Source organism: Cherax quadricarinatus, chromosome 14 (assembly GCF_038502225.1).
Source record: "Cherax quadricarinatus isolate ZL_2023a chromosome 14, ASM3850222v1, whole genome shotgun sequence".
Classification (NCBI taxonomy): Eukaryota; Metazoa; Arthropoda; class Malacostraca; order Decapoda; family Parastacidae; genus Cherax; species Cherax quadricarinatus.
The window spans coordinates 19,807,929-19,823,376 of record NC_091305.1 but is presented as its reverse complement, the minus strand read 5'-3'; the positions used below and the strand labels follow the sequence as shown (position 1 = coordinate 19,823,376).

Sequence of the window (15,448 nt, the reverse complement as noted above, 5' to 3'; positions counted from 1 at the left end):
TAAATAAAGCTTGATAGTTACAATCCGGTAAAAGTAGGTCTTAGACAGGGATGTGTAATGTCACCACGGTTGTTTAATATATTTATAGATGGGGTTGTAAAAAAGAAGTAAATGCTAGGGTGTTTGGGAGAGGGGTGGGATTAAATTATGGGGGGGAATCAAATACAAAATGGGAATTTACACAGTTACTTTTTGCTGATGATACTGTGCTTATGGGAGATTCTAAAGAAAAATTACAAAGGTTAGCAGACGAGTTTGGGAGTGTGTGTAAAGGTAGAAAGTTGAAAGTGAACATAGAAAAGAGTAAGGTGGTGAGGGTATCAAATGATTTAGATAGAGTAAAATTGGATATCAAATTGGGGAGGAGTATGGAAGAAGTGAATGTTTTCAGATATGTGGGAGTTGAAGTGTCGGCAGATGGATTTATGAAGGATGAGGTTAATCATAGAATTGATGAGGGGAAAAAGGCGAGTGGTGCGTTGAGGTATCTGTGGAGACAAAAAAACGTTATCTATGGAGGCAAAGAAGGGAATGTATGAAAGTACAGTAGTACCAACACTCTTATATGGGTGTGAAGCTTGGATTGTAAATGCTGCAGCGAGGAGGCGGTTGGAAGCAGTGGAGATGTCTTGTCTAAGAGCAAAGTGTGGTGTAAATATTATGCAGAAAATTCGGAATGTGGAAATTAGGAGAAGGTGTGAAGTTAATAAAAATATTAGTCAGAGGGCTGAGGAGGGGTTGTTGAGGTGGTTTGGTCATTTAGAGAAAATGGATCAAAGTAGAAAGACATGGAGAGCGTATAAATATGAAGGGGAAGGAAGGCGGGGTAGGGGTTGTCCTCGAAAAGGTTGGAAGGAGGGGGTAAAGGAGGTTTTGTGGGCGAGGGGCTTGGACTTCCAGCAAGCGTGCGTGAGTGTGTTCGATAGGAGTGAATGGAGTCGAATGGTATTTGGGACCTGACGAGCTGTTGGAGTGTGAGCAAGGTAATATTTAGTGAAGGGATTCAGGGAAACCGGTTATCTTTATATAGCCGGACTTGAGTCCTGGAAATGGGAAGTACAATGCCTGCACTTTAAAGGAGGGGTTTGGGATATTGACAGTTTGGAGGGATATGTTGTGTATCTTTACACGTACATATACAGTGGAACCTCAAATATCGAACTTTCTTTGGTCCAGAAGGCTGTTCGAGTGCCTTTACCGAATGAATTTATTCCCATGAGGAATAATGTAAATTAGGTTAGTCCATTTCAGACCCTCAAAAATACACTTATAAAAGCACTTACAAAAATACACTTACATAATTGGTTGTGTTGGGAGAAGTTCGATTTTTGAGGTTCCACTGTATATGTATATGCTTTTAAACTGTTGTATTCTGGGCACCTCTGCAAAAACAGTGATTATGTGTGAGTGAGGTGAAAATGTTGAATGATGATGAAAGTATTTTCTTTTTGGGGATTTTCTTTCTTTTTGGGTCACCCTGCCTCGGTGGGAGCCGGCCGAAATGTTAAAAAAAAAAAAAAAAAAAAAAAGTTACAATCTGATTGTGTCCAAAAAGAAAGACATCATCACACTAAGGATCTAAATCACTATAAACAAGGAGCATGCTGCAATGGAAGAAAGGCTGTTCTTGTTTACCCAATTATACACACAATGTGATGGAATTAAAGGGACCTTTTCACCGCTCATGGTTCCTTTCTTTAATCACTAATATTGTGCCACAATTTTTTTTATCAGTTAAACTTTCTCACTACTGTATCTGCATTAGCCTTACAAATGTGAACCTTTCTCATTCTATTTCCCCTTATATTTTTTTTTGGGGGGGGGAGGGAGGGCAACTTTCTCAGGTGAATACTAAATCTACATTATTTTTAACTTCACTATTAAAATATAAATGAAATTAGAAATGGGATATTACTGTCTTGATATGCATTTCCAATTTTATCATACTGTATTCATCTATAGGAAATTGCTACTCATATAACATAAAATTCCCATCAAAATTTCTCTATAACACATCCTGGTTGTTAAGCAGAGGCTTACTGTAGTATGTACTACAAACACAGGAAATCATTAAAATATGACAAAATTACTTAAGAGACATTACATGACATGCAAGCTTTAGTACTGTCATTAAAATTAGTCAAGTAATTACACACATACTAAGAAACAGATAAATTATGGTTAAAAGTAAATTGCACCACAGGGCCAAAGTAAAATGTAATAAAATAAATTACAAATACCAACCTGAAGTTCAGCTGTAAAAGAATCAATTGGGCTTAAAGTTCCACTTGTCAATATGATACTCTTAACTCCAAGCTCTGACAGATCTTTCATTCTGAAATGAATACCAATTTATTCATGTTAAAAAAATTTAATTTTGGCCCTAATCTAAGATGTATTTCTGCATCAGGGGACCCTGAGGGTACCATCTGGAATACATCACACCTCAATCCCATTCATGTTCATCTCTCTAGAACTCAGGAAGTCTGTACAAGTGCTCTGTGCTCAGTTATAACATCCTTCACCACCACCTGCATGTCTATTATGACTGACATTTTCTGGGATCAGAGACTGACACTGAAGCCATGATCCTCAAAACAATTACTAAGCAGACACTTCGGTAAACCTTCCATACTTAGTCATTGTTTTAGATGACCTAAAATGCACATTTTGTACTTTTATCACTTATTCGTCTCACATTCAAAATAGCTATAGAGTAGACCCTCGGTCATCGGCCGTAATCCGTTCCAGATAGTCGGCTAAATCCAAAGAGGCCGAAAACTGAAATATTTCCCATAAGACAGCAGCCATTCAGGGAGGTACTAAGGTCCTACCAAGTGAGTGTAAAAATGAACCCTGTATTTGATTTACATGATGGTAGGACTGCTGGTGTCTTTTTTCTGTCTCATAAACATGCAAGATTTTAGGTACATAAGAACATAAGAACATAAGAAAGGAGGAACACTGCAGCAGGCCTGTTGGCCCATACTAGGCAGGTCCTTTACAATTCATCCCACTAACAAACATTTGACCAACCCAATTTTCAATGCTACCTAAGAAATAAGCTCTGATGTGCAAGTCCCACTCAAATCCAACCCATCCCACTCATGTACTTATCCAACCTAAATTTGAAACTACCCAAAGTCCCAGCCTCAATAACCCAACTAGGTAGACTGTTCCACTCATCAACTATCCTATTTCCAAACCAATACTTTCCTATGTCCTTTCTAAATCTAAACTTATCTAATTTAAATCCATTACTGCGGGTTCTCTCTTGGAGAGATATCCTCAAGACCTTGTTAATATCCCCTTTATTAATACCTATCTTCCACTTATACACTTCGATCAGGTCTCCCCTCATTCTTCGTCTAACAAGTGAATGTAACTTAAGAGTCTTCAATCTTTCTTCATAAGGAAGATTTCGAATGCTATGTATTAATTTAGTCATCCTACGCTGAATGTTTTCTAACGAATTTATGTCCATTCTGTAATATGGAGACCAGAATTGAGCTGTATAATCTAGGTGAGGCCTTACTAATGATGTATAAAGCTGCAGTATGATCTCTGGACTTCTGTTGCTTACACTTCTTGATATAAATCCCAGTAATCTATTTGCCTTATTATGTACACTTAGGCATTGCTGTCTTGGTTTAAGGTTGCTGCTTACCATAACCCCCAAGTCCTTTTCGCAATCTGTATGGCTAAGTTCTACATTATTTAACTTATAAGTGCTAGGGTTATGGACACTCCCGAGCTTCAGAACCTTGCATTTATCTACATTGAACTGCATCTGCCACTTTTCTGACCAAGAGTAGAGTTTGTCTAAATCCTCCTGAAGTTCCCTAACATCTACGTTTGAATCAATTATCCTACCTATCTTCGTGTCATCGGCGAATTTGCTCATATCACTACTAATTCCTTCATCAAGATCATTGATATATATTATAAACAACAACGGGCCCAAGACTGATTCCTGAGGAACGTCTTGCTACTTCTACTTACACTTACGTCACACTACACATACATGTACATGTTTATTGTATACACACTCATCTGAGTTTTCTTTGATTTTATCTTAACCCTTTCAGGGTCTGTGCTGTAGATCTACGGGTTTACATTGAGGGTCCAAACCGTAGATCTACGCCATGAGCTCAGCTCACTCTGATGAGCTGTGAGGAGTAAATTTGGGTCAAGATATGAGAGAATACATCTATATGGTATGTGTGCACCACATAAAACAAATCCTGCAGCACACAGTGCATAATGAGAGAAAAAAAACGAGACCATAATTTTCGATTAAAACAGCAACTTTGCAGTGTTTTTTCGTATGCTTTTCATAGTTGTATTTGAGATTTCTTGATCTCATTTGATAGAATGGAAGATATATTACAGAAATAGAGATGATTTTGATTGGTTTTAGTATGGGAAATGGCCTGAAACGGAGCTCAAAGTAGTGGAAATGTTAAATTTTTGCTGATGTTCAAGGGTAAACAAATGAACTCACATGTCTAATACACGCCAGCTGGTGGGTCTAACATACATTCACAAATGTGGTGACATTATTTAAACAATTATTACAATATTGCATAACAGTAAATATTCTATTTTTTTGGTTTGAATAAAAATTCATTATGTGAATAAAAAATCAAAATGGAATTCATTTGTAAAGCCTGAAAACGTAATTAATGAACAGAAGAAATGTTAGCTTAGTGCCAGGAATGCCTGCATTGTTTATTCTGAACCCTATTTTGAAATTGGAATATTCTGAACTTTGCATTAACCCTTTGACTGTTTCAGGCCCCTTTATGAAACTGTCATTCTATGTTGCTCAATTTTTGAAAAAAAAAAAATTATTTTTTCTTATGAAATGATAGAGAATCTTTCCCCGATGGTAATGACACCAAAAGTTCGAAATTTGGTTGAAAACTCATGGAATTATGCTCCCGCGAAGTTAGCGGTCTCGGCGACATATGCGTATCGGCGATTTTGCCGACTTTGAGCCCTATTTTCAGCCAATTCCATTGTTCCAGTTGACCAAACTCATAGCTATTTCTTTAGAACTCCATTTTATCTATCAGCTGAGTACAAGAAACCTCCCATTTACTAATTTGGACTACCCAATATGGTCAGAAATTGGCAATTTGGCCAATTTCACGCAAACTAAAAAAGATGCCAATTTTAAAATAGGGTCCAGAATAAACAAGGTAGACATTCGTGGCACTAAAATAACATATGCTCTGTTCATTAGTCACATCTCTAGGCCCCTCTTATATTATTATTGCTTTCTATTTTGATTTTTTATTCATACAAAAAAATACAAAATTTACTGTTATGCAGACTACTGCATTATTGTAAAAATGGTATAAATAATATCAGTGCACTAGTGAAAGAATATTAGACTCCCCAGTTGACGTGTATTGGACGTGTGGTGTGATTTATTTACTCCTGAACATTGGTAAAAATCGAACGTTTCCGCTACTTTGAGCTCAGTTTCAAGGTCGTTTTCATCGTCAAAGTAATGAAAATCATCTCTATTTCTGTAATATGTTTTCCATTTTATCACCCAAGACCATGAAAACGCGAATACAGCAATAAATACTATACGAAAATACACCTCAAAGTCGGCGTTTTATTCCAAAAAAACGATCAGTTTTTTTTTGGTCAATACGCAATGTGTGCTGCAGGATTTTTTTTATGTGGTGCACACTGACCACACAGACCCATTCTCTCACATGTGGGCCTACCAGCTTTTTCTCGCTTGATTTGAAGCCGCTAGAATTATTGAGTATATATACGTCAGAAACATTGGCTCGTAAGACGTATTTATACGTCAAAAACAGTCAAAGGGTTAACCCTTTGAGGGTTTTCGTCGTACTAGTATGTTTTACGCGTAGGGGTTTTTGACGTACTAGTACGCATAAATTCTAGCGGCCTCAAATCTCGCGCGAAAAGGCTGGTAGGCCTAGGTGTGAGAGAATGGGTCTGCGTGGTCGGTGTGCGCGGTAGAAAAAAAATCTGGGACCCAGTGGTGCATTGTGGGAATGCCCTCTTAGTAAACAATGTCCACCATGCCTCGCAGTAAGAAGCTCCTCACTCCTCGGCGAATTGGGACACTTTTGTTCCCCAGTGACAGTTCTAATAGTGATGGAAGTGCCAGTGAAGATGAGTTTCGTGGTTTTAGTGAGGTTTTGACCGAAACTAATGACCATAATATCGGTAATAGTGAAGAAAACCCAGACGACCCTCAGCCTTCCACCTCTGGTGCTGGGCCCTCGTGTTCACGTTCAGTTGTTCCAGAACCCAAGAGGAAACTTCTATTTTCCCAAATCCCAGACTCAGATGACAGCATGGGTGATGATAGTGATAGTGAATATGAACTACAAGCTCTTCAAACTAGTTCCAGTAGTGATAGTGAAGTGCAATATTCCCCAGTGAAGCGTCAGTATATACGACGATATATGCGCTCTGGAAGTGTGCCATATGCTATTCCAAGGGGAAGGAGTGTATCTCGGAGTACATCCCGTGGCTGTACAACAGGAACAGACAGTGAAAATGACGAAGATACTGTTGCAATTGGGATGGAAAATGTGCGTGGTGGTAGTGGTGCCGGCGGTGAGGCACCAGCAGTGGGCCATGCTGCCACCCACGCTGCCACCCACGCCGCTGCCTCAGCTGATCTAGAACAAAGGCCACCATCCCCCACTCCCCCACCACACCAGCCTCCACAACCACAACCTCCACAACCACAACCACCTGTCATTGTCCAGTACCCACCAGCAGACCGCACCTGGGATTGGCAGGAAGCTGTCAATTTTGTTCCAAATCCCCACCAGTTTGATGGCAGCCAAAGTGGAATACGGCCATCTTGTGCACTTGGGAACAATGCCACTGAACTGGAATGTTTCGAGTTATTCTTTGACGAACCACTGATGAAAAGTATTGTCATGGAAAGCAACACATACTACGAGTACACCATGGCAAACACATTACTTTCACCAAAATCACGTCTACACCAGTGGAAGGAGGCAACTGTGGCTGAGATGTATCTTTTCTTTGCCACAATAATGCTTATGCCACATGTGTATAAGCACAAAGTGAAATCATACTGGTCAACAGACCCCCTGATTGCAACACCAGGTTTCAGTGATATAATGCCAGTGAATCGATTTGTGCTAATGTTACGTATGCTTCACTTCTCAGATAAAACCAGGCCTGACAGAACTGACAGGTTATATAAGATTAGGAATGTGTTTGTGTATCTGAAACAGAAATTCAGTACGCATTTTTATCCCTTCAGGAAGCTTGTAATTGACGAGTCTTTGATTCTGTTCAAGGAAGACTCTCTTTCAAGCAGTACATACCAAGCAAGAGGAAACGCTTTGGTATAAAGTTGTTTGTGCTTTGTGATTGTTACAGTGGTCTGGTATTGGATATTATTGTGTACACTGGAAGTTATACATTGCAAAATACCAGGAAGTTATTGGGCATCTCAGGTGATGTGGTTCGAACAATGATAGAACCATACCTTGGTAAGGGGCATATATTATATGCAGATAACTGGTACACAAGCCCCTCACTCAGTGATTTTTTGCGAGTGAACATGACAGATGTGTGTGGCACAGTGCGTGCAAATCGAAAACATATGCCCAGGTTTGACGCTGGCACTCGTAGAGGTGAGGTGCAGGCGTTTGCTGCCAATGACATCATGGCATTTCGGTGGCATGACAAACGAGATGTCACACTGTTGTCATCAATTCACCCTAATGAAATGGCAAACAGTGGCAGGCAGCATAGAGAGAGAAATGAACCCATTCTAAAACCTGCAGCTGTGATTGATTACACCTTCAACATGCGTTCAGTGGACAAATGTGACATGCAGATTGGGTTTGCTGATTGTGTTCGCAAGAGTTATAAGTGGTACATCAAACTGTTTTTCCATCTTCTGGACATTTCCATGCTCAATGCTTATAATATGTATAAGATGAGCACCAGAAACAAACCACAGTACGGCGAATTCTGTTTGTCTGTCATCAGACAAATAGTATTCAAGTACCAAGGAACAGCACCTGCAATTGACCGTCCACCAAATTATCAACAACTACCTGCTCGTCTGAAGCATGGTGATCAGTTCCTGGTAAAACTGCCTGCTACTGCTTTGAAGAAAAAGGCTCAGAAGAGGTGTTACGTCTGTGCACATACAAGAAAACGCCCACGACAACGCAGAGACACTCGTTTTATGTGTGAGGAGTGCAAAACTCCACTGTGCATGACACCATGTTTCAAAGACTTCCACAGGCTGCAGAACTTCTAGAAACATTCCCTGTGACTGTATATGTGTATATAAAATATAGAAAAATAGTAATAAACAACATTTCATATCGTTTGTTTGTGTAAATATTTTCTGTAAACAAAATAATGACAACAGTGTTTACGCCCTTATTGTGTAGTATTGAAAAAGAAATAACTTACAAAATACTGATCATGTTGGCCTCAGAGGCCATAAAAGTTACTCAGAAAAAGAAAAATTGAAAAATAATTGAAAATAGTACATAAAAAAGTAAATAGAAAAATACCGGGTGACGGCAGTCGGTGATGTTACCATATGTTGTTCAATTTTGGCAAATTTCACACCTCCATATCTCGGTAAGTATTGACGTTAACATTTTTTTGTTTAGCCTATAATGTTTAGAAAAAAATACTCTATTTTTTCATAAGAAAAAATAATTTTTTTTTTTTTTTGAAATTTGGCCGACCCTGAGAACGAGTTTCGGAGAGGGCCTGTCGACCCTCAAAGGGTTAAATTGACCAAATTACCAATTTCCGATCACTTTATTTTGTAGATAAAACAACTGACTTGGCGATTTCTTGTGCTCAATCGACAGAATAGAAATAATACTAGTGAAATAGCTAAGAATTTGTTTGACTGGAATAATGTAATTGGTCTAAAATGGGAGTCAAAGTTGGCAAAACCGCCGATGCGTAAATATCGCTGACATATCAAAATTCGCGAGAGCATAATTTCGTCAATATTCCATCAAATTTCGTACTTTTTGTTTTATTACCTTCAGAAAAAGATTCTCTACCGATTCATAAGAAAAAATAACAAAATTATTTTTTGAAAATTCTTGGACCCTGGTACACAATTTGAAATTTGGAATCTGGACCCTCAAAGGGTTAATAGTTCTCGTTCTTATTGTTTTTCCTTTCATATCCATGGGGAAGTGGAATAAGAATCTTTCCTCCGTAAGCCATGCGTGTTGTAAAAGTCAACTAAAATGCTGGGAACAATGAGATAGTAACCCCTTTTCCCATACAGCCTACTTAAAAGAAAAAGAAGAAAACCGTTAAAACGGGATATCTGAATGTGCGTGGATGTTGTGCGAATGATAAGAAAGAGATGATTGTGGATGTTATGAATGAGAAGCTGGATGTCCTGGCTTTAAGTGAAACAAAGCTGAAGGGGGTGGGAGAGTTTCAGTGGGAAAAACAAACAGGATCAGGTCAGGGGTTTCAAATAGAGTTAGAGCTGAAGAAGTAGCAGCAATAATGTTGAAGGATAACTTATGGCAGGAAAAGAGGGAATATAAATATATAAATTCAAGGATTATGTGATGTAAAATAAGGGTCGGATGTGAAAAGTGGGTTATAGTAAGTGTTTATGCACCTGGAGAAGAGAGAAGTGTAAAGGAGAGAGAGAGATTTTGGGAAATGATGAGTGAGTGCGTGGGGAGTTTCGAACAGAGTGAGAGAGTACTTGTGGTTGGGGATCTCAATGCTAAAGTGGGTAAAAATGTTGTGGAGGGAGTAGTAGATAAATTTGGGATGCCAGGGGTAAATGAAAATGTGGAACCTTTAATTGAGCAATGTGTAGAAAGAGGTTTGGTAATAAGTAATACATTTTTTTTTTTTTTTTTTCAACAAGTCGGCCGTCTCCCACCGAAAAAGAGGATATGAAAGAGGATAAGTATACAAGGTATGATATAGCACATAATGAATGTAGTTTGTTAGATTATGTATTGGTGGATAAAAGGTTGATGGGTGGGTTTCAGGATGTACATGTTTATAGAGGAGCAACTGATATATCGGATCATTATTTAGTTGTAGCTACAGTTAGAGTAAGAGGTAGATGGGACAAAAGGAAAATGGCAACAATAAGTAACTAAGGGAGGAGGAAGTTAGGGTGAGATATAAGCAACTATTGGCAGAATGGTGGGCTAGTGCAAGTATGAGTAGTGAAGGGGTGTTGAAGAGGGTTGGAATAGTTTTAAAAATGCAGTATTAGAATGTGGGGCAGAAGTTTGTGGCTATAGGAGGGTGGGTGCAGGAGGAAAGAGGAGTGATTGGTGGAAAAATGAAGTAAAAGTGTGATAAAAGAGAAAAAGGTAGCTTATGAGAGGATTTACAAAGCAGAAGTGTTATAAGAAGAGCAGAGTATATGGAGAGCAAAGAAAGGTGAAGAGAGTGGTGAGAGAGTGCAAAAGGAGAGCAGATGATAGAGTGGGAGAGTATCTGTCAAGAAATTTTGCAGAAAATTAAGAAAAAAATTTGGAGTGAGATAAACAAGTTAAGAAAGCCTAAAGAAAGAATGGATTTGTCAGTTAAAAATAGAGTAGGGGAGTTAGTTGATGGGGAGCTGGAGGTATTGGGTAGATGGCGGGAATATTTTGGGGAACTTTTAAATGTCGATGAAGAAAGGGAGGCGGTAATTTCATGCACTGGCCAGGGAGGTATAACATCTAGGAGTGAAGAAGAGCAGGATGTCAGTGTGGGGGAGGTGAGTAAGGCATTACATAGAATGAAAGGGGGTAAACCAGCTGGAACTGATGGGATCATGACAGAAATGTTAAAAGCAGGGGGGATATAGTGTTGGACTTGAGTCCTGGAAATGGGAAGTACAATGCCTGCACTTTAAAGGAGGGGTTTGGGATATTGGCAGTTTGGAGGGATATGTTGTGTATCTTTATACGTATATGCTTCTAAACTGTTGTATTCTGAGCACCTCTGCAAAAACAGTGATTATGTGTGAGTGTGGTGAAAGTGTTGAATGATGATGAAAGCATTTTCTTTTTGGGGATTTTCTTTCTTTTTTTTGGGTCACCCTGCCTCGGTGGGAGACAGCCAACTTGTTGAAAAAAAAAAAATGTATGAAAGAGGGGAAAGTACCTAGGGATTGGCAGAGAGCATGTATAGTTCCTTTATATAAAGGGAAGGGGGACAAAACAAATGTAAGTGTATGGTAGGGTTTTTATTGAAAGAATTAGAGGTAAGAAACAGAGTACGATTGCAGATGAGCAAGGAGGCTTCAGAATGGATAGGGGATGTTTAGATCAAGCATTTACACTGAAGCATATATGTGAACAGTATTTAGATAAAGGCAGGGAAGTTTTTTTGCATTTATGGATTTAGAAAAGGCATACGATAGAGTGGATAGAGGAGCAATGTGGCAGATGTTGCAAGTATATGGAATAGGTAGTAAGTTACTAAATGCTGTAAAGAGTTTTTATGAGGATAGTGAGGTTCAGGTTAAGGGAGATTACTTCCCAGTAAAAGTAGGTCTTAGACAGGGATGTGTAATGTCACCATGGTTGTTTAATATATTTATAGATGGGGTTGTAAAAGAAGTAAATGCTAAAGAGTTGGAGAGGGGGGCAGGATTAAATTATGGGGAATCAAATACAAAATGGAAGTTGACACAGTTACTTTTTGCTGATGACACTGTGCTTATAGGAGACTAAAGAAGTTGCAAAGGTTAGTGGACGAGTTTGGGAGAGTGTGTAAAGATAAAAAGTTGAAAGTGAACATAGATAAGAGTAAGGTGATGAGGGTATCAAATGATTTAGACAAAGAAAAATTGGATATCACATTGGAGAGAGGGAGTATGGAAGAAGTGAATGCTTTCAGATATTTAGGAGTTGACTTTCAGAGGATGGGTTTATGAAGGATGAGGTTAACCATAGAATTGATGAAGGAAAAAAGGTGAGTTGTGTGTTGAGGTATCTGTGGAGACTAAAAACATTATCCACTGAGGCAAAGAAGGAAATGTACGAAAGTACAGTGGTACCAACACTCTTATATGGGTGTGACCCTTGGGTTGCAAATGCTGCAGCAAGGAGGCAGCTGGAGGTAATGGAGATGTCCTGTCTAAAAGCAATGTGTGGTGTAAATATTATGCAGAGAATTCGGAGTGTCGAAATTAGGAGGTGTGGAGTTACTAAAAGTACTAGTCAGATGGCTGAAGAGGGGTTGTTGAGGTGGTTTGGTCATTTAGAGAGAATGAATCAAAGTAGAATGATTTGGAGAGCATATAAATCTGTAGGGGAAGGAAGGCAGGATAGGGGTCATTCTAAAAAGGTTGAAGGAAGGGGGTAAAGGAGGTTTTGTGGGCAAGGGGCTTGGACTTCCAGCAAGCACGTGTGAACGTGTTAGATAGGAATGAATGGAGACGAATTGTTTTTGGGGCCTGACGAGCTGTTGGAGTGTGAGCAGGGTAATATTTAGTGAAGGGATTCAGGGAAACCGGTTATTTTTATATAGCTGGACTTGAGTACTGGAAATGGGAAGTACATTGCCTGCACTTTAACAGAGGGGTTTGGGATATTGGCAGTTTGGAGGGGTATGTTACATATGCTTCTAAATTGTTGTATCTGGGTGCCTCTGCAAAGACAATGATCATGTGTGAGTGAGGTTAAAGTGTTGAATGATGATGAAAGTATTTTCTTTTCGGGGATTTTCTTTCTTGTTAAAAAAAAAAAATCAATCCGTTCCAGACACCCAAAAATATTAACAAAAAAAATACATTTTTTAAAGATTAACTATAGATTTACATACAAAAAAAAAATGAGGACTAAATAAAATAAATAAATGAACATTTAAATCACTATTACATACCTTTATTGAAGACTTGTTGGCTTATGGAAGACAGGGAGGAGGAGAGAGAGAGAGAGAGGACTGATTACTGTTTGGATGGGGTATCCCCCCTCCATAAAGACTTCAGGTATCTAAGTCCTCTCTGGGGTTACTTCCCTTCTTTTTCATTTAATTCCCACTTGAGAGTCACTGCACCCCTGTCGCACAAAAAACTGTCAAGAGAGGTCTGTTTCTGGCATCTCTTTAAGATTTGCCTGAAGTGGGACACGGTTTTGTTACTGAACATGTTGCATATATGGCTTGTTTCAGCTTGGTCACTGTGATTTTCTCTACAAAACTTTGCAACTCACTCCACTTTGCACACATGTCCTTAATCACTGAAGAAGGCAGAGGCGTCACTAGGATTGGTGTCACCCGGGACGGAATCTTTGGTGTCACCCTGGGTGGCATCTTTGGTGTCACCCCCATGAAATGCAAGGGCAGGGGGATAGGGGTAGTAAACTCCAGTTACATCACTGCTGCATGACCAGTGACTAATGTTTAGCAATAAGAACGTTTAAAGGCCATAAACCGAACTTTATTAATGATAAAATAAATAATCATAGTAATACTGAGGAAACATAAATTCAAATACCACTTTGAGTATAGGCAACAGGTCCTGCATTTATTCATCTTCAACAACAACAAAAAACTAGAAAATAAAGAAAAACACTAGTTCTGATTTAACCTTGAGTACGGGTAACATCTCAATGACTCTGATATTTCATTTCCTTGCCTTCAAATCTGCAAAATCATCTATCACATCATCAAGATCAATGATTTCCCCTATATAGGCCTATTTGTACTCTGTAATCCTATAATAGGCTATATAGAAATGAAGGATTTTTCTCTTAGGCTGCTGCAGCACGTTTTTGGTCATTAGTGTTACCTTCTTTAGAGGCTCTATGGTGTCACCTGGGGCGGCCCCCCACCCTAACGATGCCCCTGGAAGAAAGCACAGTCTTCCCTCTCTCTTCCTTCTCCTCATCTAAAGCAATTTCCTGAACTGTGGTCTGTTGCTGTTGCAGATGAAGGTTTTGCAGCTCTTCAGTGGTTAGCTCTTCACTGTGGTCCTCCACCAACTCTGCCACATCCTGATCACTCACATCCAACCCCATGGACTTCCCCAAAGACACAACAGATTCCATAACAGGCGTAGGGTCGTCAGGGTCAGCCTCAAACCCTTCAAAATTCTTCTATTGGACACATTTTGGCCTCAATTTTCTCCAAGCAGAGTTCAAAGTCCTGGAAGTCACTCCCTGCCAAGCCTTACCTATAAGGCTTATGTGGGTATTGAAGTGATTCCTCCAGAACTCTCTTAGGGTCAAGTCAGTGTCTGAGATCACTTTAACCCCTTGACTGTCACAACCCCCAATCCTGAGGTGTCTCCTGGTGTTGCAAAATTTAAAAAAAAGATAAATTATTTTTTCTTATGAAATGATAGACAATCTTTTCCCGATTGTAATGGCACCAAAAACACGAAATTTGATGGAAAACTGATGGAATTACGCTCTCGCGAAGTTAACGACCTTGGCGATATTTACAAATCGGCGATATCGCCCACTTTGACCCCTATTTTCGGCTAATTCCATTGTTCCAGTCGACCAAACTCATAGCTATTTCTTTAGAACTCCGTTTTCTCTATCGATTGAGTACAAGAAACTGCCCATTTACCAATTTCAACTACCCAATAAGGTGGTCAGAAATTTGCAATTTGGCCAATTTCACGAAAATTAAAAAATATGACAATTTCAAAATAAGTTCCAGAATGAACAATGCAGACATTCCTGGCTCTAAAATAACATTTTCTTTGTTCATCAGTCATGTCTCCAGGCCCCTCTGATATTACTCTTGCTTTCTATTTTGAATTTTTATTCAAACAAAAAATAGAAGATTTACTATTATGCAGATTACTCCAATACTGAAATAATTGTATAAATAACATCAACCCATTCATGACTGCATATTAGAATGGCTAGTTGGACATTTATTGGACAATGATGTCATTTGTTTACTTTTGAACATCGGCAAAAATCAAACATTTCCCCTACTTTGAGCTCCATTTCCAGGTTCTTTTTATAGTAAAATCAATCAAAATCATCTCTTTTTCTATAATACGTTTTCCATTCTATCAAATGAGACCAAGAAAACTAGAATACAACAATAAATACTATACGAAAATAGACCACAAAGTCGGCATTTTAATTAAAAAAAACGGTCGGAGTTTTTTTTTCTCATTATGCATTGCATGCTCCAGGATTTTTTTTATGTGGTGCACACTGACCACACAGACCCATTCTCTCACATGTAGGCCTACCAGCTTTCTCCTCCTTGATTTGAAGCCGCTAGAATTTATGAGTATATATACGTCAAACACGGTACCTCGTAAGACGTATATATACGGCCGCGACAGTCAAAGGGTTAAAGCACCTTTGAAACAATGCTTTTGTGTAGAGTTTTTTGAAGTTAGAAATGACCTGCTGGTCCATGGGCTGGATGAGAGGAGTGGTGTTAGGAGGCAAGAACTTCACTGTTATAAAAC

General features: G+C 39.0%; 1 protein-coding gene across 2 annotated transcripts in view; it reads right to left on the bottom strand.

Moving 5' to 3' along the window:
• Rtel1 (Regulator of telomere elongation helicase 1) overlaps positions 1 to 15,448 on the bottom strand; it is a 103,921-nt gene that overhangs the window by 43,098 nt on the left and 45,375 nt on the right. For both annotated transcript variants that reach the window (XM_070084893.1, XM_070084894.1), the window contains exon 12: positions 2,245 to 2,335. In XM_070084893.1, coding sequence (XP_069940994.1) covers positions 2,245 to 2,335 — 91 coding nt within the window. The remainder of the gene's footprint in view (positions 1 to 2,244; positions 2,336 to 15,448) is intronic.